The sequence below is a fragment of the Streptopelia decaocto genome, assembly GCF_964273445.1.
Source record: "Streptopelia decaocto genome assembly, chromosome: 5".
Lineage (NCBI taxonomy): Eukaryota > Metazoa > Chordata > Aves > Columbiformes > Columbidae > Streptopelia > Streptopelia decaocto.
The window spans coordinates 18,377,028-18,405,003 of record NC_138659.1 but is presented as its reverse complement, the minus strand read 5'-3'; the positions used below and the strand labels follow the sequence as shown (position 1 = coordinate 18,405,003).

General features: G+C 39.6%; 1 protein-coding gene across 1 annotated transcript in view; it reads right to left on the bottom strand.

The window, feature by feature from the left end:
* The window catches only part of CRB1 (crumbs cell polarity complex component 1), a gene marked incomplete at both ends in the record, with an annotated part of 102,495 nt that overhangs the window by 48,782 nt on the left and 25,737 nt on the right, over positions 1-27,976 (bottom strand). Inside the window, 4 exons of the mRNA XM_082052741.1 lie at positions 9,941-10,123; positions 11,326-11,465; positions 15,418-15,613; positions 20,906-21,490. Of these exons, the coding sequence (XP_081908867.1) occupies positions 9,941-10,123; positions 11,326-11,465; positions 15,418-15,613; positions 20,906-21,490 (1,104 nt within the window). The remainder of the gene's footprint in view (positions 1-9,940; positions 10,124-11,325; positions 11,466-15,417; positions 15,614-20,905; positions 21,491-27,976) is intronic.

Below are 27,976 nucleotides of genomic sequence, written 5' to 3'. Positions count from 1 at the left end.
CAAGTAAAGCCTTTTACCAAGGGTGAACAAGAATGCCATCCCACTGCTGTGGGTTATTTGGGGATGTTTCTATGTGAGAAATGGTATTTCAAAGGCATATAAAAATCTGTGAGTGTAAAAACAGAGTAGCTAAGCTATATAAAAAATGTAACCTCTACAAGAACGAAGTGATGAGTGACACACCATTTATATTTGATGCCATAGCAAGATAACAGCATCCTGCATACTTTAATCTTAAATAAGTTTACTCATCTTGATTTTTTTATCTGAATATAGGCCAATATTGCTCTCATAACAAACATATACAGGTTTGGCATGTGAACATCACACATTTCCCAGCCATGCAATTAAAATAATTAATTAGTAATGAGGACCAACATAAACTCTGCTTGTTAATGAGCATACGCATGGCATGCTGCAAATCTTGCAGAAAGGAATGAAGACAAATCTTTCATTCTTACTACACAACAATCCAGCCAGAAAACTCTGCACTTCAAAATAGAAAAGATGAAAGTTGTGGATCTTTTTAATTAGTGATCAAAGAAAGGCTTTCAATAAGCAGAGCAATGAAGTACTCTGAAGCCGCTATTATGTATGTGTTGACATATATATGTAATATTTTTGTATCAGCGCATGCATGTGGGTATGTATACATACATGTATACGGTTCAGAACTACTTGCCCATGTTTTATTTCTGACTGAACTCCTCCAGCTTCTCTAATGTCACTCTTGAGTTCCTCCATTATTGGGGGAAAAGAGAAGTAATGCCTCTTAAATATTTGGTTGTATAATTTACTGTATTTCCAATAAACTAGATTTTAATAGGGTTCACAATGGTGAGATTATTAAGGCTCTTTTCTAAATCATCTGTTGAGTAAAACATGGAGCTATTAAATTGGGTCATTTTGTTTATCACTTGACATTTGACCTTAAATATTCCATAAATTAGAATGTATTGAGGAAGTAAAACATATTAGTCCCACAGCACAGATCTTCTCTTTACCATCTACTTGTTAAGCACTTTCTCCAGATTAGTGAAAACTATCCAAAGTGCAGATTTAAAGAAAGTTCATTTCTGTTTGGGGAAAAGTTGTGCATCTGCTTGACTTTACAATTTGACTGTAATTCTATCAAAATGACATAGCCTTCTACAATACAATGCTAAAAATCATATGCTGTAAAGTAGCTCCTGAGATGGACAATGAAATTCTTAAGATGTGCAAAGTTCTGCTGTCAGTTTAGTATGTGCAATACCTTTGATTTCACTGGGGTTCACGCACGGTCGTCACTTAGACCACACTTTACACTCTATTTTCATTAGTGGTTGTCTTTGCCATTGGATGTATGTGTACATGCAACAAACAACCTCTCTTTAAGAAACAGGATTATCTGTAATACCATGGTGTGCTAGACGCACAGAACTAGCATTAGGATGTATGTCAGGAGATACACAGCAGTTTTGACATGTATTAGGGAGAAGATGACTTTTTTTCAGCAGCAGGAAGAGTGGGCAAAACCAAGTCCTGGGCTCGGTTCCAGGCTACATGGCATGTTGCTGAGATGGAGCAAAGCAAGAAAAAAAATGAAAAGGCCAGAGAGATTGTTCAACAAAAAAAGATGGAACTGAGCGGGTTCATATGATCAGCCAAGAGGTGGCAAAACTGGATTGCAGGAGACTATAAATATCTGAGGTATGCCAATTAAAAACGCTAGGAAAGGTTTATTCACAGTATTAAGGAAGAAATCAAAAAGGTAAGTAGGTAGAGCCTGAAGAAAGCCCCAGAAGGAAAATTCTTACTGGATATTCAGGCTAGTTTTGACAAGTAGTCGATCATATGATGGAATGACCCAGCAGGAATGTCAGTAAAATAACAGGTGCTTGAAACACATTATTCCTGTGGCCAAATGATTTACAATTGAACTTTGTGGGGGGTTGGTTTGTTTGTTTGTTTGTTTTTTTCTCCCCTACCAGGTACTGGACTTCAGAGATTCCTTAAATCTAAGGATGTTATCTGTCTGTGTGTTGCAAGATCTGGGAGCTTATGGATGAAAAACCATTCATCCCCTCCTCCTTCCCTTCAAGGAAAAAAGCTTTTCATGCTAAAAAGTGTTTATGTGCAACACTGTTTAACACAGAGAGATGTGCCAGATTCAAAATATCCACTGCTTGCAGGCTCTGTCAATCATGTCGAACTACATTATACAACTTAACATATCAGTGTAACTAGAGAAAATAGATCATAGTAATGACGGGTCAGCTGTGAAAATTTTAAGCATAAAACTCTACATGTGTTCTGAGGATAATATTGGTAGATGTTTCCTCATGTTTTAATTTCATATATTTCTAACTAAAAAACAACAAAAAACCCCAAAACAAACATCTTGACACTTGTGCATTCTTTTGGTGCTGAATAATACAGAATTGATGGCTGTAATCTCCATTTCCAGTCCAACTTGCAACAACAGGAGAGATATTTCTTATGTCATACATATTTCTCATGAAAAAATATACATAGGTATATCAGGGCTCTAAATATCATTCTCAGAGTTGCTAAAAAATTGTCAGGTCTGGGAGCTATTTCTGTAAAACATTGTCATGGATAGTTCAAGGGTTCCTTTCTTAATGATCATGGTCCAGCTTTTACAAAACTTTAATATAGACCATCATTGCCAGTAAAAACACTCTTCCGTCAAAAGGTTCTCTTATACAACAGGAATAAGAGGGACAAGCTGAAGTCTTCAATAAAGCTGAATTTTATTTCATTAAAAGGGATCCTCTGCATAGATAGCACCCATGCTAGGTTCGTATTTTGTTCTTAGGATCTGAAGCTATTTCAGTCTCTACTTGGAGCACATGAAACATGGTAAGTGGATCCAATAATGCTATACAAATACATCCTGCATGGGTTGTTGTGAGACTCCACTGTTCATAAGATAATGTCATACCTTATGGTCATATTGGACCTTAGCCTTTTTTTCTGGTTTTCTGTGAAGTGGGGATAATTCTTATGTCCCACACAGTAGCGATAGATGAGTGAATTTGCTTGTATTTATAAAATGTTCAGATTTTAGTAAGGCAAAACCCAAGCTGCAGAATGTTGTACTAAATACAGAAAGATTATCAGGCACTCTCAATATCACTTAGAGATACATGCTGCTGTTTTCTGAAGTGTGTCACACTAAATTAGAATTCTTTAACCAGTGATAAACAATAGGTAACCACTACCAGAAGACTCAGTGCATTTAAACACTTACTCTCGCAGTCTGCTGCCATGCAGAGGAGCAAGTTAAGTCATAAGACTAATTTTTGCAAAAATGGTGTTAGGCTTCCAGAAAATATCTCAAGATATAGGCTGTTAAGGAAAGAGCTGTCATTAATAACCTGAGTCAGTCTTAGCTGCTGCGGTGATTTATATGGCTGAAGAAAGTAAAAATTACACTTTCTTGCACTAAATGGTATTTCTTACAGTTGTTGAAGAGGAGTACTACCTGCAGTAGAAATGAAATAGAAATGTCACACAAGTTCTGTAGTGGAAACAGAATGCCAAATTCATAAATTCCTCCAGATACAGCCTAAGTTCAATACTGCCATCAATGTTTTGAGGTATGTTTCCTTCATATGGACATTATGTTACAGAGCGTGCAAATTTTGAGTTCAACCTCAGCTTTCCTTCTGGGGGACTATCCAGAGAAAGACTAATTAGACTAATCTAACAATGAGTTTGGTTTGGGAGCTAAGGCTGTGAGAAGTGAATAGTGCTTATTGCAAAGAAAGCAGTTTGATCAATAGTGAATAAAGAGACAAGCAAGAAACTAGTGAGCAAGCTGCATTCTTGGAGTCTGAAAACATTTGCAAAACTGCCTCTTTCTCTGGAGTAGTCCACAGGCCATGGCTAAAGGACACACTCTGTGAGAATATCCTGACCAGTTCCAAAAATTAAGGAAAAACAGGAGAAGGAAGAACTGGAGGTGGAGGAGGAGGGGAAAATTGAGAAGGAACCAATTCTGATGACAGTGTGAACAAATCCTTACCAGGATGATACTGATTGAAGAAATGTTAAATAGTATTAGGGGTCAGAATCACTAAAAGCCAGTCTAAATGTTCTTTCAAGATCAGAGGCTTAAGTAGAAATGGAAGAAGTACTTTAAAGTCCTAATTGTCTTTTTTTGTGTAGAGTTTTTACAAGCAGCAAGTGCCTGGCAGGCCCTGAGGGCATCCTCTTCTTCTAATGCTGGAGCTGCTAGAGCCTGGCTGGGAGCAGCCAGAGAAGGTCCCTCCTCCTCCTTCCCCCTGTGCTTTTGAACACAGGGATGTATAGAGATCACAGAGTCTGGAAGGGAGATAGGGCAGCACTGTAGAAATATCTCTAGGAAAGCAGTATCTTCTTCTCCATGCTCGGAAAATAGCAACACTTTTTTATGTTTTGCTGCACAACTGCCCAGCACCACAAAGTTGTTTTATTAAGGGAACCCTTCACAGCAGTCTAACAGTGTAAAAGTGATCCCATACTGATTATGAATTGAATTTAGGTGAAAAAGATGTCTGTTTGCAACCCTGTTACAGACTCTCTGCAGTTCCAGAGCAGTAAGAAGCCTAGAAATACATCAAGCTCTAATTCTGTTTTTCAGCATTTCACATGTATAGTACTTGTATTTGGAATTTCTCCTTAAACCAGCTAACCTTGAATAAGTGCTTGATAGTGGCAGCATTTTCCTTCTTGAACCTTTGCTTGTACAGGAATTATAATTAGCTAACAATACCTCCAGGCCTGTTAATTCTGAACCTGAGTGCTTGCCTTGCCTGTCTCCCACTGAAAAGATGAGAGATGCCCTCGACACCTTCTTAATTTAAAAATTGTCTTTCCCCTCTGTATCTCTCCCTTTTTACTTTCTTTCTTTTTTCCTCATTCTTTCCTTGAACAGTCTTGTCCTCTTCTAAGGCCTCAGAATCAAGAGAAAATCACCTTTTAAACTATGATGATGGGCCATGAAATGATGTGAATTAGCCTGATGTAATGGAGGAATGAGTGACTACCGTGGTGTGAACAGCCGAAGGACAGCCAAGGAAATAAAATTTGGAGTCTGGGGACAAGATGAGAACTCTGCTATTAATCTGCTTGTTTACATTTTTGTAAGACTCACATCGCTTTATATATATACCTAAAAAAGATGGCAGCTCTGCAATCATCATACTGATGGTTAAGAAGGAGATAAGGAAACCAAAAATATATGTATGTATTTTAAGCTCCCCAAGTTAGCAATAATGTGTCTACCATCCAATCCATAATATTTACATTTGTATAATACTGTCAGAGGTGGGCAGAGAGGCGTACAGCTGGCTGAGACCTAGTCTACCCTGTTGTCTGCTGCATGGTCTGCTTGTAGCAGCATCTAAAGGAAGGCAGGGAAATGGAAGCCCCATGCCCTATGTGCTTGTGTTTCTTTCACTCTGGTTTAAGTGTAGAATGAGAGTCCAAATGATTCTCTTTTTATGCACTGGTCCCATGATGTTCACAGTTCATTACCTGGGTTGAGGTTTTTGTTTTAGTTAGTTGAGTGCTCAGTACTCTCCCATACTGGCCATTTATCTGCCTCATCTTCTGGCTCAAGGAGACAGTTTCTTTCGCCCATGCATATGGCAGGAATTCAATATGCATATGACACCAGTCTGATGGCATCATTTTATTTTGCAGCAGTCCAACAGACTGGGAAAAGGGCCAGGGAGATTTAAAAGGGAAAAACAGAAAACGTGACAAATAAACAAAAAGGGAAAAAAAATACCTACTGCTCCTCTTACTCTCCTTCTGCTGAAGTGAAAAGGATGTTCTGCAGCCCCCTACCAGCACTGTCCCCTCACCAGGGGACCACGGGCAGCCTGGCACACTCACCACTCCTTGGGCTCAGTTCAACACTGGAATGTGTCACTTGACGGACCTTGCAAGTTCAGAGGCTCTTTAATTTTGACATGGTGTTAAGTTTATTACAACCTGGTGAAATGAGTCACTACCAAATCCACAGCTCTGCCCTGCTCCTTTCCCACAGGTTTTCATAAGGAAAGTGAGAAGTTTAACCTTTCAAATAATGGTCTTTTTAAAACATGTGCAGTGCTAGAGCAATACAATATATCCACAGTATGAAAGGACAAAGTTCTAGCATAACTATTGCCTTAAGCTAGCAGTAACAAATCACAAGCCCTTTAAAAGAAAGCCCAATCTATTAAAAGTACTGTTGTGCTATGGGGGCAGAGACCAAGGTAATATAAAAAATCTAGGGCTTGCTACTGCAGAAGTACGGAGACTTCTTGAAATGTGAGTATGCCCAAACTCTTTGATTTAAAAGGGAGCTGGAGAAGTTTAACCCTTTGTAGAACCTGTGTGGAAATTTTCTGTCTTGGGTCTGAGATACAGCATATATCGAATGGTTTCAAAGAGTTTCTAGCTGGGATAAAGTCTCCAGACTGGGATTTTTATTTTTAAGAAACGAATTGAGTAAATAATTTTGTTTGCAGATTTGTTCCTTGCAAGAGTTTCAGTAGGGCTACTGACTATTTTTTAATTCATCTGAACAATCACTATAACAAGATACTTCCAGATAATATTTATTCCATTCTCCCAACTGAGCAAGGAAAATATTTTATCCTGATATAGGCATGTGTTTAGGCTCCATTATCTCCTGCCCTTGGGGCTAAACTTGTAGTACAAAAGAGAGATATTCTCAGTTCAATTACAGTAATTTGTTTGCAATTTTAACAGGTAAGTTCAAAGATGCCATTTTATGCTTGTTACAAAATAGGCAACCATCCTCAATTTAATTACATCTTTCCATTTATTTCAATAGCTTCTGGTTCAGCCCTCACAATGCAGGGTACGTGAACAATTATTTCTTCATATTACTCTGAACGGCGAAGTATGATTACCATGTTCTGCAAGTGCCGTACTGAGGAAGAAGGCATAATAAAATATTGAATGTAATTTATTAAAGAAAATCTTTGTCCTGTTTCAATAGGAATCTAAGGTTTCATATCTAAAGCATATACAACTATTCAGGTGTTAAGGCTGGAAGAACTCCTGACCTATAGCTGCAGAAATGTAGGACTTTGGCTGTCAGTGAGATGTATTGATGCCTAGATTAAAGGATCTGACATTTTTTCTACTTGACTGTTAGTTCATATATATATTTGATAAGCACCCATATACTTAGTGATCCTGATCAGTGATTCATCTGCTACCTTGAATCATACCATCAACTCAAATCTTAAAGATTCCCTAATTCCCATTAAAACACATGGTTTCTTTATTATGGATTTGGCTATAATTGGAGAAATTACATCACCGTCAGAAGTGAACGTTTCTGCTCCACCTTATAGGCTTTTTATGTCAACACTTCTGACATACAAGCAGGCTGAGACTCATTTTGAGCACTTTGCATGTCCAGATTACCCAGGGGAAGAAGAAGGGCCGGAGAGAAACACACAGTGCTACTGGGAGGGCTGGGGAGATTGGCTGCGTTGTCCCTAAGGGCCCTCAGGGCAAAGCCTGGGAGTCTAGGATGCTAAGTGTTAGTTAGAGCAATCCTGCTGTCTCCTCATTAAATACATAAATTGCTTGACTACATTGTGTCTCATACAGATGAGAAAGAAAATAATTTAAAAATTAGGCCCTGCTGAAAAACAAAGGCAGGGAAGGAGCTGTCAAGAGCAGCAAGATTAACCTTGTTTTGCTATTATTTTGCAGCATGTTACCAAATGACATTTCACGTGCAGCTTTTACAGCCATCCCTGTTAAAGGTTATGTTCTTCCTGCCTCCAGCTTCCTGGGCACACTGCTTGGTAAGAACAAATTTTGTTTGATTGGTTTTTGTTTGCTTTTTATAAAGAAAGTTACATGTACCATCCAACAGGTATGGGGATGACTAAAGTTACATAAAGGTTTATAAACATGTAATGTTATTTGCATATATAGTCAACTGAAATTTCATGGTCTCCTAGACTTCTCTCAGTTATGCTTGGAGAATTCTGCATTGTGATTTAAAAACTTGTCAATTGAAAAATTTTAGTTAGATTAATTGATTTAAATAGGTTCTGACACTCTTTTATCAAACTGACTGGACTCTGCCTGTACATGGGTCCCTGGACTCCCTGTGGAGTAAAAGAGTCCTCCATGTGAATGAAACCAGCAGAATCATCATCCAAATTAGGCAAACAAGCCAGGTGGAAGTAATTGATATGGAAGTGGGAGGATAAAGGATGACGGTTAAACAAGAAAACACCTTCCTGGTTGTCTCAGAGAGCACAGGAGTTTTTAAGTTGGGTCAAGAGGGGAGGAAAAGAAACCTAAGAGCTGGGCATCACTGGAATGAAGTGAAGTGAAGTGAAGAGAAAGAAGTGGCAAGTGAAGAGGTAAGGGTGCTTAGGACAGCCTGGGGGATGTTGCAAGCCTTAGCAGAAGCCTCATATTTTATTCTCTTAAGCAGAACAAAAGTACAACAGCAACACTTAGTGACAGGACAGGGAAGGACAGTTAAGGGGAAAGGGATGGAACAAAAGCAAACAAGTCTCAATGTTGCTTTGAAGAAAACTAAATGGTGAATTCGGAGTGAAGGTTATGCTCTCTATATGCTTTCATATCTGCTGTGTTGGAGACATCAGTCACACAACGCACTGGCAGTCACAGGAAAGTTTATAAACTACTCAAGTGATGAACGGAATGAGAAATTGAAGGCTGGTTAAACTAATCCAGCTATTAATTATTTTTTTTTCCTTCAGAAGGAACAAAAGAACGGAGTTGACAGAAAAATACTGTAGACCAAGAAGTGTATAATCAAAACCCAACTTGTTTCTGGCTGTGCTAAATAGTACAGGCTGTGTTAAATGCAAATCCCAACACATAATCTTTCTTAGGATTACGGTTACCTGTAATTTTGATAGTTGTTTGTTGTTTGTTTTTGTTTGTTTTTCCTTAAGAACACACCTATGCACACAATTTGAAATGATTTTTCATTTAAGCTGTAGAATAGCAGCAACATCCTACATTGCCACATTTGTACAAAATCTTGCCCTGCATTCAGATGAAGTGTTCCTGCCAATCCCCAGTGCTGCTATGTAGAAATACATGAGGACAGAAACACGGGAAGTTTTTGAGTTTTGTTTCATGTTTTAGCCTGGAGAAAAGGAGGCTGAGGGTGAGACCTTATCACTCCCTACAACTAACTCAAAGGAGGGTGTATCATGGAGGGTGTTGGTCTCTTCGACCAAGTAGCAAGTGATAGGATGAGAGGAAATGGCCTCAAGTTGTGCCAGGGGAGGTTTGCATTGGGTATTAGGAAAAATGTGTTCACTGAAAGGGTTGTCAGGCATTGGAACAGGCTGCCCAGGGAAGTGGTTGAATCACCATCTCTGGAAGTCTTTAAAATACACATAGGTGAGGTTCTTAGGGACATGGTTTAGAGGTGGAATTGACAGTTCTAGTACTCATTTGGACTTGATCTTAAAGGTCTTTTCCATCCAAAACAATTATATGATTCTATATTTGGTTTACTCTCTTATTTATTATTGTTTTCACTCCTGTAATATAATACCTGTAGACAGTGAATTTCGAACTCTAAATACAACACCTAACTGAAGTTTATGGCATAATTCCAGCAAATGTGGTTATGATGACGAAGCTTTGCAGACAAAGCAGGGGAAAGGACTGTGTCTCCGGCTGCCCTGGGGCCGTGCCTGGGCTCTGCCGCTCTCCGCTGCGGTCACAAATTGTGCAACCGACGCCCTGTGCTCCACACAAACCAGCACTGACACCCGTGTGTGGTGACCACCAGAGGGACCCTTCCCACTATGGCACCTTAAAACCCATGCCATCTTAAAGATTTATTGAAAGCCAAGCCTAAACAACAGGCTACTGCTGTGCATCAATTCCTAAGCTTCCAGCGAAGGAGCCTTACCGGTGAAGCCTGGCTTGCAGCTGCAGATGTAGCCCTCGGCCGTGCGGTAGCTGAAGGCGGGCGGCAGCCCCGGGACGCTGCCGTAGCGGCCGGCCCAGGAGCGCTCCACGCAGTCGCCGCCGGGCAGGCAGGGGCTGCTGCGGCATTCCCCGATGTCCTCTTCGCAGCGGAGGCCCGCGTAGCCTGCGGAGAAAAACGTGTTTAATTGGTGCGCTATTCATTCATTCCAGCCCCGAAAATATTGTGGCTATCGGATGGGCTTGGGTTCAGGCTCTGTCATGTGCTAAAAGATTTCCTCTGCTGCTCGGAGGTGGGGACGTTTCCTTGCGGCTCTGTCAGGACTCAGCAGCAGGATACTGCTGTGGCTATTCTGCGTTAGCTAGCTGAGCTTTGCTGCGCTCTACAGACTTGGGGGTTTTTAGGAAGTAATGTGGAGATCTGTGTGAATAAAGAGGCACTGCATTACGGTGTAGATACACTTTCGGGCTGTGTGAAGTTTCCTTGTCTTTTGCACCACCTCCCTAAGAGAGAGGAGGGCAGAGAGTATAAATTCTCCAGTGTTTGTAAAGTGCTGTATCTGCTGGCGTTTGAAATGTTACAAAACTCCCTGATTCCAGGAAAGCACTAAGGGTGCCTAGTCTTTGCATGTCTAATGCACCAAGACCATGCAGCCCAACACCACTGTAGCATTTACCTGTCAAAGTGCGCTGTGTTTCTGTGTCCTCGGTAGGGACATAGACATTAAACTTACTAGACAGAGTTCTTGTAGTTAGTCTGTGTGCTGAAAGACTCACAAAGTCTCTCAAAGAGCACAGTGTCTGTGTCCCTGCTGGGCTGTGGGAGTCTGCTTGCAAATGGCTGGATATGCAAGCAGTGCTGCTAGAGAACACAGTCCAGTGTGTTTTCACCTACAGTGCTAGACAGGAGAAGTTGCACTGGTGATATGAAGGAAGCGAATGTAAAGCCTACTTTGATTTTTATTTATAAACAGACAATATTTTGCATTGGAAAGTAAATTACGTTTTTTTTAGGCTGATTTAAAGGTCATGTTAGTGAAGAATAAAAAAGGGTCAGGTGCAGCAGTGATTCCTGTATCACACGGGCTGAAGGATTAATCATCCAGAAGATGGACCCCGTTTTGATTTATCTCCTGTTTTGACTCCATAATACTGGCACTTTTGTTTTTGCCAGCTTCTCCTGTGCAGGGAAATCCTTAGCTGGAAAAGACAGCAACTTACCTGTACTCATGATGAGGAGTCAAGCCCACAGAGTATTTTAAGGGTATATAGCTTCAACCTTTTATTGTATCAGCAAAAAAATTAAAAAATGAGAATATATCTACTACACAAGGAACAAGAGTGTTTATAAGAGAATTTAGACCTTACCTGGCCAGCAGTGGCATGTGTAATTGTCTGCATTGTCCTCACAAGTGCCATTATTGTAGCATGGTTGTGACCAACATAAGGGAATTAGAGTCTCACAGTGCAGGCCCATAAATCCAGTACCGGTGCAGTTGCAGCTGTACCTGCAACACAGAATGCAGTGTTCATTCTAGCTGGAAGTCAGGAGATCTGGGCTTTGTTCCCAAACCCTTCTTGCATACTCTTGGCTAGCAGCTTGCACAGTTCAGTCCAGGCTTGAGACCACCATCTGGTGCTCTAGGAGAAATACCAGATATTGGGAAGGAACAATGAGCTTTTTCCTGAAATATGGGTTTTTGTCTAGGGAAAAAAACCTGCTTGTGAATGCAAATTGTTTTTGACAGATCATTTATTTTAAGAATTATTGGGGTTTTTTGCTTCCTTGTTTTTTAATTTTTTGGGGGAAAAAGTTTCCGTCATTTCCAATGCAATTTTTGCAGGCTTAACTTTATTCACAAAATGAAAAGGAGAGAGGCAGTAAGTGTGTTAGTATCCCTTTCTCTTGGACCAGTAGAAATTAAATTGGCAAAAGCAAGGCAATTTATTTTCCTTGACTAATATTTTCTCTGATGAAAAATAATACTTTTTGTTGTTAAGTTAGTGCAAAAATGTCAGCTGCTTGCACAGTTCCAATAATAACTGTAATATGAGAAATGTTACTATTATGTGTTTAGAAGTAAACAAACTAGTATATATAAATGAACAATGTGCAGGTAATCAGTAACATCTGAGGGGTTTTGTTTGGGGTTTGTTCTTGATTGTTTGTTGTTTGGGTTTTTTGTTGTTGCTGGGGTTTTTTTGTTTGTTTGTTTTTGATTTTGTCAGGTGAGCTAATTATTATGAAATATGTAATTCCCATGCTTAGTTCATTAGCTATAAGGTCAACTTGTACATGTCATAAGAAAAGACAGGCCTTTAACTATGTTAAATGCATATGCTTGGATGATCTTTGTCTAATAATAATTACCAGAAACAAAAATTTGTTCTTATATTGTTTTATTTTATATTAAAATTATACACTAGTTATTGTAGAATTGAAATCATGGGCAATTTTGCTGAACAAGAGATCAGTATAGTTATTGGATTATTTCTGTGCTTAATCTCTAAGTCTTGGAGTAAATATATAGAGAGAAAGCAAAATTGTTAAACATAAGGAAGCATCAGAGAACAACTGGCTCCTGCAGTCTAACAATCCAAAAAGTGTAAACTTTTTACTACACTATGTACATAAGCAGAAACTTCTGGCAGGCTAGTTTATTACTAGTGTATGGATTATTCTTAAATCAAAATCAGAGGTGACTTTAGACCAGGTGACATTTGAATTTAGGATATAAAAAGTAATGAGGAAGATGTGAATCAGAAAAATAATTTTCATTCTGAGGTATGTTCTCAAAACAGAAGGATCTTTCTTCTGCTATATGTTTCACACATTTCCTCCCTGTGCTTTCAGTTTGGTGCTGTTCAGCTTTGTGGAGAAAGCTTTTTGGGTTTTTTTTTTTGTTTGTGTGTTTGCTTGGTTTTTGCCTTAGTCCACACCCCTTTTTCCCTTTGGTCCAGAATGAAGGAGCAGTAAGGAATACTCAAAACTCTCTTAATGTGAAGCCCCACTTGTGTGCCTTTTTTTCATGGGTATCTGTAAATGTTGACATTGCTGTGATCCTTCAGGGATTCTGGAGGGTCCCCTGCCCAGGGAAAGGCTGTGAAGGGGCAGGCAGGTGGTGTTTGCTGTTAGGAGTGATACTCTTACTCTACCAAACACATTTTTTGAGATTATTTTTTTATGTTCTCACAATATGCAGGAAGCAATACATGCAGGTGTTCTTTCTTATGCAATCAAAAGAGCATTGAAGGTCCTGGGAATATTTCCAATGGAAAAAAGGCTTGGAGCATACAGAGGTATCCTCTGTGCCTCAGCACACCAGCTTTCATAGGATCAACTAAGGCACCTTTGTAAATTGTCAAGTTTAAATAAGAAATGTTCAATAATGTGCAACTGTTTTTTTAAAAGATCAAGTTCTACTTTGTTGCATTCAGGAGAACTTGCTGGAAGAATCTGTCTGAAATTTGGGAGAGAATTTGATTCAGTGTTTGTATTTGTGGCTTTAAATGCTAAATCTATCACCTCTCACATTCCTATGATAGCTGGTGGCACACACAAAAGCCTCAGTTGTACTGTAGCATTAGTCAGAAAATGAAAACTACTTTTTAAATACTACAGTTCTTCATTTAACTCCAAAAATACACAAAAGGAAGAAAATTGCTAGACACCCTTCTGTTTTGAATTGCTTTGTTGTCCAACCCTTTTTCATCATGTAACAAATGTGGAAAAAGCTCCAATCGTTCTCCAGATATCCTGCAGCATTACAAGCCAATTAAAATTGCTCTTACATGTACCTCAGCTTTAAAAGCTAGGAGAAAAATGAGTAGGATTAAGTGTGGCCTGAATGAGCACCCCAGTTGCTCACCTCATGTGTGTATCCTCAAAAGGCTTGCAGGTTCCTAAGCGGGTCTGCTGTGAGCTAGGCAGGTGCAAGGTGACCTCCCTCCCTCTCCTGTCATGCTTTAGCTATGCTGGAAAATAGTGAATTGCTTTGTCCTGTTCAGAGTGATTCAGAGCTGCTGAAAAGAAGCTCCCAGAGGTTTGTGCAGTGTCACCACACTGTACAAAAGCTCATTCCCAGAACATGATCTCTTTCCCCTCTTATTCAAGGCAGGCATGCCTTTTGCTGACCTGACTTTTGGACTGGTTTCAGGGGGCTCTAAAATCTTTAAAACCACTTTATAGAAACTGGAAAATACACAATAGAGGACAAATCTTATACTTGCAGGTGAGTGCTTGCATGAATACACATATGAACTTTCAGACTGAGCTTATATTTGTGTATTTTCAGTTTGGGAATCTCATGCTGAGTACGCAAAGCCAGTATCAGTGAAGGAAAGCCAAAGCTCTGGCTGCCTGGGACCTTTGTGTAGGGCTATTAACAGTAGGTTCAGAACCTCACTTTTCTGTTGCCTTGTATCCTTTTTTTTTTTCCTTTGCCCATAGACCACAGGTTGTTTTGAATAAGGAGCTGTTGTCCTATATGCCTGTAAAGTTCCTGACACATTTCCTAATGACATCTGTTACTATGGTTACTATTATTACAGTTTCACTCTACCTCTCTTTCCTAATGTCTGTTGGTGTGGGCAGCTGCTGTTGGCAAATTCAATTTTATGCACTCTCACATCTCTCTTGGAAACCGAAGTTTTATGAGTGTTGGAAACAGAATTAATTATTCAGTTTTGGGCCCCTCATCACAAGAAGGACATTGAAACACTAGAGAGAGTGCAGAGTAGGGCAACAAAGCTGGTGAGGGGTCTGGAGCACAAGTCTGATGAGGAGCAGCTGAGGGAACTGGGGCTGTTCAGCCTGGAGGAAAGGAGGCTGAGGGGAGACCTTATTGCTGTCTATGACTACCTGAAAGGAGGTTGTAGCATAGAGAGAGTTGGTCTCTTCTCCCAAGTAGCAAGTGATAGGATGAGAGGAAATGGCCTCAAGTTGCGCCAGGGGAGGTTTAGATTGGATATTAGGAAATAATTCTTTTCGGAAAGGGTTGTCAGGCATTAGAACAGGCTGCCCAGGGAAGTGGTGGAGTCACCATCCCTGGAGGTGTTTAAAAGGCATTTAGACAAGATTCTTAAGGACACTATTTAGTGCTGGAGTTATGGTTGGACTCAATGATCCTGAGAGTCTCTTCCAACCAAAATGATTCTATGATTCTAAATGACTGTCCCCAGGGCCAGACAAACACCATGTTGTAAATATTTAAAGTACAAACATGACTTCTGGTCAGCCTTTGCCATAAATATTTTGTTGTCCTATTGGCCCTGACACCAGATTTGCATTCTTTGTTCCTTTTCAAATTTAAACTGAAATCAGTGCAGGATCAAGGAGCGAAATCCACAATTTGAAATGAAATGAGCCACCTGCCAGTGCGGGCTCTCATTGCATTCCCATCTGCAAACAGAGCAGCTAACAGCACTCATGTTAGCGTTACCCATCTGTAGAAGACGTACCCGTTGGCACCGTCCATGCACTGTCCCCCGTGGAGGCACGGCCGGCTGGCGCACTCATCCAGGTTGGTTTCGCAGAGGTGGCCAAGGAAGCCGGGGGCGCAGGAGCAGGAGAAGCTCCCCAGGGCATCGTGGCAGGTCCCGCCGTGCAGGCAGGGCTGGGACGAGCACTCATCTATTTCCAGCTCACAGTTTTTTCCTTCAAAAGCAAAGAAAACAAGCAAACCCCTGACTTAGCAGATAGTTTCGGAGATCTGACCAGGGACTCTTTTAAGTACAGTATTCACTTTTTTTTTTATTAGTAATTGCCTATTTTTGAAAGGCATTTCCTCCTCAGTGTACATTGCAAGACTAGTTCTTTTCAAAGCTTCAGGGAATTTACAAAAGAACAAACCAGCTGTTATTCACAAGAACAGGTAGAATAACAGCTTTTTATATTAGCTTAAACATGGAAACAAAATGAACTAATTTTCAGAATATTCAAACCATGCTACCACCCCGGTTATATAATCAAAGTGAATAGTAATTTAATGACCTCAGAAGAGTCAAATTAAAGCTGCACAATTAATTGAACTCATTGGGAAGCTGTTTGTTTAGCTATGTTTTATTGCTTAATTTTTTTAAGATCTAGCAATATGTAAATAAAGTGGTCTATGATGCTATGTTTGCAACAGGTCAGAATCTTGGAGCTGTTCTTCAGAGATAGCTGATGAAACTGAATCAGTTGTAATATTAGTTTATAGCTGTTTATTATAGTTGGCACATTAAATATACATTCCTTTTTCTTAGCTCTAGCACAGTCCAAGAGACACTAAGAAAATTTCGTAATTAATGCCTTGCAGCTCCTGCTTTGATTATTTTAGGGTTTTATATGATGATGCACTTATTTAGTGTTCTGAGTAATGGAGTGATATTTTTTGAAAATAGTTTTCACATGCAAAGTCAATGTGTTTTAACAGCTACAGTACCAGCCACAAAACAGATGCAAACTGACAAATTATAGTGAAGCAGCTGCTTTTAAGTGGATTTCTCTATCTTTTTTTTTTTTTGGATTACCAAGGTAAGCAGTAGTATTGGAAATAGTTTTCAGGGGAATTTCCTACCTGAATGAGAATCTGGAGCCCTAAGAATAGGTTTCTTTTTTTTTTTTTTTTGGAGAGGTTAAGTGTTCAGTACAAGATGATGGGGCAGGCTTTCAAAAGAGGGGAACAGACACATTTTGGTGACGGGTATTATCTCAGCAACTTATTTAGGAGCTCAGCTCTAATTATTTCTTTATGCTGTCTTTGACAGTTCTGTCCTGCTGTAAAATTTGTGCATTCTAACTTGGAACATCTTTCTCAAAACACTGAGATTGCTAATATTTAGAATTGTTACTTGATTACTCATTTATTTTGACTCTTTTGAATGTAGCATAAATACTTGGAAATATCTTAAATATCTTGGAAATATCTTAAAATGCCAAAACAAAATTTGAGGATGTTAGCTCAGACCTACTTTGCATTGTATTTAAACATTAAAGTGCAGTAGTTAAGAAATACCACTGCTGTGATTTTAGCGCATAGATTTTTATAGTTCCTTGAGACCACATACAGAACACTGGGTGGGTGAAGTCACTGGTCCCGTGTCTCCAGTTTGAGGTTTGCTGATCAGCCAGGGCACCGCTTTCAGCAGGAGCCTGCCGTGAGACCCTGGCACGCATGGGAACACTCTCTGCTGGCTTTATGGTAATGTACATTACATCCAGATATAGTGAGCAATCCCACTGTGGTCATTGCCCTGTGAATTCACTGTAATTGTAAACAATGTGTTTGCAGAAGTATGTCTAGTGACCGTAAATCTGCCAGAGCTTGTTAACAGCTTACTGCAAATGCTAAAAATCATGTGACAAAACAAGCCCTGTTCAACTGATCCTCAGTTCAGCCAAATTTAAAACTACAGGCCTGAGAACAGCCTGACGATTTACATGAGAACACAGCCTTGTTGTTTTGGTTCATGTCTTTAATCTATCAAGCCCAGTAACCTGCCTTCGGCAATGTTGCCTCAGAAGAAAACTTCTCTCTGTGTAACGCATCCAGGCGATGCGAGATGCCATGCAAACAGGGGAAATTCATTCCCAGCCTCTACTGAATCTCCCGTCAGGCTTTCTTATGTGTGAAGAAGAGAGATGAAAAGATTAGATCCGCATTTGCACCTCCATCTAACATTCTGTCATAAATATGCTGTATGCCAAATATCATATAACAGAGAGGGAAAAAAAGCCCCAACAAACCCTGCCATGGTTATTGCATGAGGCTGCAGCATCCAGAGCAATGGCCTCCTGTCCTACAGCAGGCAGTGATTCAGCAGGTGCCAAACTGCACAAGTGGTTTGAATTGAAAGACTCAGAAGGTGGATATAAGAGATATTTATAACTTTTGCAGTTTCTTTGAAGAACAAAGATTATTTCTTACACTACTTGCTTTTCAAACAAGTCCTACTGTACACTTCTTTGTACAGCCCAATCGAAAAAAAGGTAAATGTAGCCAAGGATGAAAGGGATACAGCCAACATTTTCAGACTTGCGTGGAAAATCATTTGAAATGTGGCCAGTACTACTGGTCACCTCTCACGTCACAGTCTTGTGGTCAGAGTCTCAGCATCAAACTGATAAGCTAGGCATGAAGTAGGGAGTGTTGTTTGAAACTAGAAATCTGGAGAAGGAAACAGACCTTCCACTTTGTTGGCAATTGCTGTTTGCTGTTGATATCCAGAATGATAATGCCATGAGCTTGTTGGGAAGTGAGATCTGTACTTGCGGTACGTCATCTGTGGTAGAGGCTGCAGTGCCTCTCCAAGCCTTTGAGTGCCTAAGACTTGTGAGGCACCTACTCTAAATATCTGTATGACATACATATTATAAGAATACTGAATGAGAACTAAAAGATTCATCAGGAATAATTTCCTCATCCCTGCTGCAGTTACACCATAGTAAAAGGTGTTGCACCAAGAATGAATCTAGCCCACTGTACCTTTGAGTCTGTCACTGAGTCACTGGAACACTCTCTCCTGTTCTTTTCTTGGGCTAAGACTGTTTTTTGGAACTGCCATGCACCCCTGATAGTTCACTTGCAATGGAGGACTGACATCAGCTGTGTCCAGTGAGGTAATTAACATATGCGGCTGTGGGTAATAACAGTCTCTTGCACTGTGCTCTGTTGGGGTGAATTAAAAGCAAGTGCAATTAGTGCAATGGAGGAAAAATGCATTTGATTAAGGTAGCCAGCAAAAATTCAACAAACCAATTGAGCGTTATTATTTAACAGCTGTGTGACACATGTCTTGTAAATTATTTCACAGATGCAGAGCATTATCATAGAAACTGCAGATTTCATGCTAAATTTTCCAGTCTTTGGCTCTTGGTGCATTCTAACCTCTTCCATTTGTGTAAGAATTATGTGTGACATTTCTCAGCTATTTTAAGAAGTGCTGCAGCATACTGATCATACAAAATAGCAGTCATAGTCCATGAAACAAGTAGCAACTGCAGCCAGTAACTCAAGCATTTAGTTAACATTATTGCTGTAGATTTACTGTACATTCTCTACCTACATATCAAGAGATATAGCCTTTTTAACATCTTAGGAAAATGATATGAGGCTGGGTGACTTCCCACAGTAATTCATGGTGTCGGGCCATGATAATAATGGTTGGCAAGATCCCCTGACAGAGTAAATGAGGGTTTATATTACCAGTGGGGACACCTCGGGACTTTCATCCAGTAATCCCTCTGGCTTGTTCATTTAGCACAACTCAGAGCAAAGTGCAAGAAACAACAAAAAAGAGTGCTTCTGATAAATCATTTCATTAAATAGCCTTTAAAAAATGGTGGTTTATTGCTGAAGGAACAGTCCATTTCTCTTCTGTAGAATTATTACGATTAGTCTCTTTGCTGCTGGAAGCAACGCTCGAGCTGTATATCAAAACACTGCAGCTTCTTTTGCTTTGTATTTTAGATCTCGTCTCCTTCCTTGGTTCTCTCCTCACTTCTTGACTCTGCTTGTGCTGAGTGTGGAGCACTTGGTGGCATCACTTGATTTTGGTGAGAGCAGAGAGCATCAGCCTGGGAAACAGCAGAATTTCATGATGAAAGTGGAGCAACTGCAGCAGAGTGAGTTTCCTCCAGCAGTTTGTGTTGCTCTAAATCTTAATTTCTTTTTGTTTGGGCTTTACTGTTTTATTATGTTTTCTCTCTCTTTGTCTCTAAGGTGTATATTCTGCCTCTTTCAAGCTGAGTTCCCAGGCTATGGATCCAGACCTGGACCCCACTAACAGTGCCAGTTAAACAAATACAGCTTCCTGAATACAACAGGAGGTCTGGGCTGAGTCTGATCATTGCAGAGTAACCATGCTGGTTGTTAATAGGTTTTTCCTTCCTTCCGCTCTTTGGCTTTGCCCTGGTTGTGTAGTTTTCTCCTTGGCTGGCCTGGGCTCAGACACCCGCTGGCAGCAGCAGGGTGGCGGGAAGGTAAAAAGCTTCCTTCAAATAACATTCTCCGTGCTCATGAGGGATATTAACTGAGGGCTGGCTTCCAACGAGCGCTGTGTCAGACACGGGAAAGTTGCTTTTTACCTCTGACTTCCCCTCCTGTGTGGGGATTTGGGGATGGAGCTGTAAACCACATATCTTATTTCTTATTCATTTGAATCACTTGAAGCAATAGCTGTTTTTTCCCCCCTTTTTGCTGTATGACTATTTTTTCTCTGCTAACTTGACTGGCAGTCTATCACTGAAATGCCCTCCCTTTTCTCCTTTTAATGATTCAGTGTGCTACCTCTTGTGGTTCTACCCTGAATACAGCTTTGAAATTGGAAGGGAGCTGTCTCCTGCAAGGATTATGTGCTCTCCAGTAGAGGAAGTAGGCAAGAAAAATCACACCCGCACCTTAAAAATGGAGCCACATAAAACTGGATTATCAAAAAATTGGCAGTTTGGGAACCTGATCATACTTTTCTTTCTATTTAACTTACATAATGTTCCATTTGCAAGGGCAGAGGAGAGGAAGTTAACATGAAATGTCTAGATCTAACAGTACAGTTTGTTGTGATTAGCAATCAAGCAAGTCTAATTGGATTTAATTTTTAATCCTGTCAAACATAGGCTTTGTCTGAGGATCAAAAACTATGTATAGCACTCTGAGGACAAGCCTTTTGAGAATGTTTCTTTTGAAAGAAAAGTTAACTAGCCCTGTGACATAGCTTAATGTTCATGAAACTGCTCTTTAGCTTTTGGTAGATGTGAGATTTCTTTAATCCTTCTCTTATCTGATATCAGTAGTTCACAGTGATAAGGTAACCCATAATGCACCAACAGCCACTGGTGTTGAAGCTGAAGGCAAGATGTAAATACAGATACGACTAAATGAATGTGTGGCTGGGGGAATTGAACTTGGAACATGAATTATGATGGTTCTCCATGATGCAAAGAAAAAGTTGTTTCAATAGTGCTTACCTGTGTACCCAAGTGGACAGAGGCAGTCATACTGTCCTACCTGATTGAGACACGTTGCCCCATTCAGGCATGGATCTGACACACATTCATTCACTTCCAGGTCACAGTGCTTGCCTTGGTAGCCTGGGACACAGTAGCAGGAGTATTCACCAACCCCATCTTTGCACAGCGCTCCGTTGTGGCACGGTTCGGAAATGCATTCATCAAAATCCGTTTCACAGAGTGCACCTGTGTATCCTGCACTACAAAGGCAGATGGGCCCAGCCAGGCTGTTTTGGCAGGTGCCTCCATGTTCACAAGGGTTTGTGTCACACAGGCTGACGGCTGTTTCACAGGTAGGTCCATTGTAACCAGCAGGGCACTCACAAGTAAAGCTGAGGTTTCCAGCAGAGCTTAAACAGGTAGCATTTTGAAGACAAGGGTTTGAAGAGCAAGGATCGGAGGTTTTATTGCAGAGTTCTTCCACACTGTCCATGGATGCATCTGCACAATGGCAAGCATCATCTTTATGAGCAGGAATGCATGTTGAGTTCTTTTGGCAAGAGTTTGACAGGCACCTGGAGTCATTCCTCATGCAAAGTGACTCTAAAAGGGAAAAGCAAAAAGTCCTGAGGATTTCCACGGCACTGGGAATAACCAGGAGTGAAAGAAGTGCAACTGTGCTTTAAAACCAACAGCTCCAACTGTTGGCTGTTGAGAAGAAAACAGGGCTGGTAACTGTAACACGTATTAGTAGACTAATAAATGTGAAAGGAAAACAATTATGAAAATAAGAGTAGGTTGTAATTTCCTGTTCTCACCTCTTCCATCATCCATGGCTTGGCATGTCAGGATTGCTTAGCACTATATTAAGAGTACAGTTGGAACAATATTGGTGGTTGTCAACAATTATCCAACAATATGGAATGCGTTTAGGTATATTTAAGATAAATTTGTTTGTTATTTGTTGTTTCAGTTTTGTTTTTTACTAAAAAAATGAATTGAACCACATTTTTCAGTTCAATACCACTTTGTTTTATTTTCTGGTGAGAGTTTTTCTTTTGTAGTAGAGTTCAACACAGTTAAATGACTTGGGTGCAGTTACAGCTCAATTAAGTGGTTCATGCACTTTGACTTCCTGATTATAAATAGTAATTTAACAGCTGTACAGCATTTATACCACAAAGAATCTCCCAAACACCTGAGATTCAAAGTATCTCTCTGAGAGCCTTTCAGCCTCTGACGCTGGACGGTCACTGTAAAGATAGTGCAAACATGTTCCTTATCCTCCAGGAACTGAGCTCCAGCAGTAATTAAGGGCTACTGGAATTGCCTTGTTGCTGTAAAGACTGGCTGAGACAATAGCTATTTGTCACTCCCCAGTCAAGGAGGGGTGAGCTGTTAGCAGCATTGTTCATAATCCACAACTGAAACACTGATAGAATTAAAGCAGTGAAAGTAGTAAAACGTGTTCTTTCTAGGAAAATAAAACAATAATTTTGCTATGAAATTGTGTGACTTTCTAAAGTCATAATTAATTGTCTCCATAACAAAATAAACGACTGTATTCAGATAAGCATAACATACATATGTAGGTATATACCTGCTGCCTTAAATTTGGTGTTAGGTATACTGAGCAATAGCAGCAAGGTGCCAGATACCGAGTGCCTGAGGTAGGTGTGTTGACCTGGACTGAATGCTCTGCAATCACAGCTTCGCTGCCAATCTCAAGTGAGACAGACTGAAGCTTGTGAACTTTTGTGTGTGCTATTATTGGGTCTTCTACATGCAGCACAGAGATAGGCAAAGAGTGCAATGGGGTTCTATTGATCACTAAATTAATCTCGTAATAGGTTGCATCTGTCATGATTTGCCATTACTTTGATATGGGTCAGTGGAAACAGTGTTAATCATCAACACATATCCTACAGGTTTGGGAAATTTGTTACATTTAATCAGACTCAAGGCTGTGGACGCTGAGCCAAAGGGGTGATTGCAAATGGGCTGTTTTCTCTAGACCTCTATCTCGGTCTAAAAGTCAAGATTTCAAATGGAGAGGAGAGGCTAGTGGGAGAAGTCCTGGAGCTGCCTCCAAATACTGTACTGGTAAAATGAAACAATGGCAGATCAAACCTCATAGACAGTGATTGATGGAGAAAAGAAAGGCAAATAGTTATTTATTGGCATAAACCACCTAGAAGACAAGGACCACACAAATACTGATCCCAAAAGTCAAATACATGTATAGTATTTTAATTCCTACTGATCAAATTGGAAAATCTGATCTGGAGTATGATGAGTTTTATCAAGTACAACTTCTTATTTTGCAACTGATTTTCATTATGCTATAAGTAATCCTCTACGGTATAGCAAACATCTGAATACCATTGGACTTCTCATGTGATTACAATGTGACATTTCTCATAATACGAGGGTAAAACTGTAAACAAATATTTTGATACGTTGCTAGAGAAAAAATACTTGTATCATGGGATAGGAGAAAAAAAGCAGTCCTATCTTGGACAATAATCTGTGAAATAAAGCTGAATGTTCCTTTTGGAGGGAAGGTAGTGTTTCAGAAGGGAAAGACTAGTGAGCTGAGAATGAAAGGTGCATTAAACCATCTATATGAGAGTCCTGTAAACATCCTATTTTCTTTTTTTCAGTTTATACTTTTATTCTGGAGTCTTGTTTGGAAATATGAAGCATATGTGTCTTCTACAGCAGTTATTTGAAAATAAATGGCAGAACAGCATATATTTGTGCAAACAGGGTGTTGTGAATGAGCTGAACCTGGAGAAATTCAGACACATCTACCACCAGTTTCTAATTTCTTCCTGGTTCTTGGAACTGACATTCAAAAGAGTGGACACAATAGGGAAGGAGATGGGGCACTGAAAGAGAAGCAGCATGTTAAGGTGATTATCAATAACTGGGGCTAAACCAATGCTGAGAAAGTCCTGGGCCAGATCCCTGACTTGCTGGGGAAGTGAGAGGCTGGGGCTGGTCACCTGAGGATGACAAGAAACCACTGGGGATTGTCAGATAACACAGATGACTGTGTGTTTTCATAATGTGTATTTTAATACATAATATAATTTAAATTGTTGGGGGTTTGGGGTGGGGTTTTATTTTCCTCCTAGGAAGGGGAATTGGAGCAAGAAAGCCTCAGAAGGCTTTACCAGCTTAGGAAAGATGGCTTATGTAGATAGGACACTATGATAATAAATGAGGGGGTTGGAAAAGTTTTATGTGCCTTTATGTTACTGTGGTGTCTTTTGACAGGAGCAGCAATGTCTCTGAGAATAAAAAGCATCAATCTGAATGAACTTTATGCTCACAAATGGGTACATTTACTGAGTCAAATACCTAAGTAGTACTTGTTTGAACAAGTGGAATAGAGATCGATGTAGTAACATTGATAGTAACAGTGACATTGTAATTTAAAACAGCCAGTGGTTTTAAGGATTACACAGAACTAGTTTCTTGGTTGTTTCTTTTGGGGTGTTGCATGTATGAGTAAAACACGAGAAATGTTTTGTTTGATCTATTTTTAGCTGTTGTCATGCTCATATCTACCAGAGATGCAGAAGAGAAACATCTGGAAAAGGTATGGTCTTTTTTTCATAAAGATTATCTTTATCTAATGCAGGCTAAGACAGACCAGATTAAGAAACCAAGTTAATTCTTGATTAGCAGGAGTACAACTGGAGCTTTACCTCCTGTTCTTTGAAGAAAAACAGGACAAAAATAGTATTTCTGATTTAGTCTGTCTTTAAATTGACCATCCCTAAACCTGTTAATGTTCATTTAGTTTTGCACTGGGAGCAGATATTTCATTCTAATGGGGTGTCAGTTGTATTTCCCCAGCTCACAGCTCTCACTGAATGCAAAAGTCAAGAAATTGGCCACGATGTACTGATTTGCTCCACAGTAAGCAGTATCATGGACCTTTCTCCTCCTCAATACACCCTCATGTATGTTCTGATGTTCTAGTTTACATAATGTTGTATATTACCCATATATTTAGTTTCTTTTCTTTAGCGTGGACAATTAAGACCTTACTGCAATCTATTAATTATGGTTAAAATAAGCAAAACTGCATTCCTTAGGAACTTCTGCATCTCACAGTTTTCTTGGGATTGCACAACTTTAAAGAGATTTCTTTTCAGTCTGTCTACCAACTTAAAATTCATTAAAAGTGTGTATTTGAAGAAAAATTGCAAATTTGAAGAAATTGACTATGAATAATTCACAATGTTATCTATTATAACGTGTAAACTACAAGAGGTGAGGTCAGTCATTCAAGTGCTTCTTACATAGGACCACTGTGGCACAAGAAGCAATTTAGTTAATTATTACTGCTTTTCCAGATATAATTTGCATGCAGGAACTCAGTTTGTTGTAATAACTGTGCCTGAGAGAAACTGAAGCATTTCCCAGCCTGCAGTTTTGATGGCAACAAACCAGCTCTGAGCACTGCTTAAGAAGCTTCGTAGCTCTCTGAGGCAGTAGTAGTGGATGGAAAATGAGAGAAGAGGAAAGCAAGCCCTAAAAGCATAGTCCATAGCCAAGGCAACCAACTTGTCTCCAAGGTGACACCACAATGGGAAAAACATGAAACAGAAAACCTTTCCTCCATTTTTTAAACTGTTATCTTAATTTCAGCTCCTCTGGCTTTTACAAAACAAATTTCTTATGTAGACAAAATTTCTTATGCCAACATACAATTAAATATAAAAAATAATCCCTAGAGGATGCTTTTGTCTGATTTGTACTACAAATTTACAGCGAAGCAATAAAGTTTTTAGTGTTTTATCTAAATTCTAATATGCTGTGCCATGGTTTTTATTATTTGTATAGATCTTGAGGATCACAAGAGTTATGAAGGTCTTAGCAAAGCTGTAATCACTGCTGAGCTTTAGCTTACTTGTGATTTAAAGATTAGGACCAAGAGTTCTTGTTAGGGTGCTATATTTTGCCCCAGCAGCAAAACTGCATCTCAAAAAGCTGACTGCCAAAGGGTATGCAATTATCCTACTGTGGTTATCAAATGGTATGTAGTTCACCAAGATATTCCCATGATTTTTTTGAGAAAAGTCATGTCCATAAATGGTATGAGTGCTTCAGAAAAATCCCTGGATCCTGGACTGCTAGGTAGAGCACCATTTTCCGCCTATTTGAGACAAGTTATTTATATTGTTTCCCTTCCCGCACCATGGAAACTCATTTTCCCTGCTGCTCTGGAGCCATGTGAAAGGATGGATTTGGGAACCTATTAAGAGCTACGTGGAAATGAGAGAGGAAAGTGGAAGCTGGAGTCCCCCATGCTCTGTGGTGTGATGTGGCAGAGTATGGTGGTGTCAGATGCAAAGGCTGGCTCAGCTTGAGCTCATGGTTGAAGAATATTCTCCACTACATTTGCAGAAAGAGGGTGGAAATGTTTCAGTGTTTGGGGGGGCTTGATTTTTTCTTTTTATAAGGTTGCAGAGGAAGAACCTGTAAAGGCCTCATGTTCTAACTCAGATATGCAGAGGAGTCATTTTCGTTCTTAAGCAATTAAGGTCACTTCAGCAGTGACTTGTTCTGACAGTCTTAAAATCTGTATATAACATTATAAAAATGGAAACAAAATGCTGATCACTTTGGATTTACATTGAGTGACACTTGAGGTAATCATCAGTCTCTTTATAAACACTGGTACATTAATCTAATTACGAGCGGAATTAGTGCCAAACATTTTACCCCATGGTTAAATCCTTTTGAGGAAGATTAGATGTTTGGCAGCAAAATTCTTGGCAGTAAAGCTTGCCATCTACTGGCAATTCCTCAGAACTACCAGAAACAGGTCAATACCTCCATCTTAAAAGAGTCGGTGCAAACTATTAAGAAATGCAGAGAAAAAGACAGGTTTTTTCCTTTTGGATACGCTTACTTCATTAAAGTGTTGCTGTTAGTGTATGAGTAATTGAGCTTATATAACTAATCAGCACTAAATATGCATTGTTTTGGTGAAGACTTCTTACTGATCAGAAACCACTGAAGTGACACAAAACAATTTGGGTGTTGGAAGTGTGTGACAATGAGCACAGGAGGGCAAAATTAGATTAGTGGGCAAGTTAACATAAACAGGGCAGGAGTTTTGAAAGGGCCAAAGCAATGTGGCACAGCTCTTCTGATTCCTGATAAGGAAATTGGTGTTCCTCAGAAAAAAAATTGTAGAGATCATCTTTATATCTTTCCTGACAATTTAGTTGGCTTTTCTGTTTGTTTGAATCAGAAAGCTAGACAGCTCATGTGTGCTTTTCAAATATTCTGTTATCTTAAGTTGATAAAATCAAAAGTAAAGTAAAATGGTGATCCCCAATTCAGAGAATATGATTAACAATTTCAGCCATTCAAAGTCCACAAAGAAAACCTAGCAAACTGTGTTGGGCTGCTTTTGCTAGAAATGTCTTTCAGCAAAGACTTATTCTTTCCAGACATGACTCTCCCTACAAGTTAGTGAAAATATCATAATCAGCAGCAGAATTTAAAATCAAATTTCAATCACTGTTAATTGCAATTTTATGAACTGGAGTTCAATTGTCTTCGGCTCATGCCTGCACTCTGCTAATCACCTCATCATGCCTGAAGGCTGCTTGTAATTCCTGATACTGTTCTTCAAATGTGCCACCTTCCCCTGAAGGAGGGCTCTGAACTTCACAGGAGCTCTCAACTTCAACAGCTTTAGCATCTTTTACATACGCTGCGGAGATTTTGTGACCTTCTTAAAAGAGATAGTCTATTTCCTAGAAAAAAAATCTATGTGAAGTTAGTGAACTTCTTCAAACCAATACAGTCATCAACATTGATGAGCTTACTGTGATTTGAGGAGGGCTTTTTTTTTTTTTTTTTTTTTTTAAATGGAGTTATTAACTCACATGTTTGAATTAAAACTAGAAAGCTACATTAGCTAATGCAGATAAAGCAGTTCACAGCAAAATCTGGTTTTTTATTAACTTGTACGTTTTTGAAAGAAACACATAGCTAAAAGCCACATGCTGGTCTATGACCTGAGAAATTAAACTTGAAAAATACTCTTAATGGAAA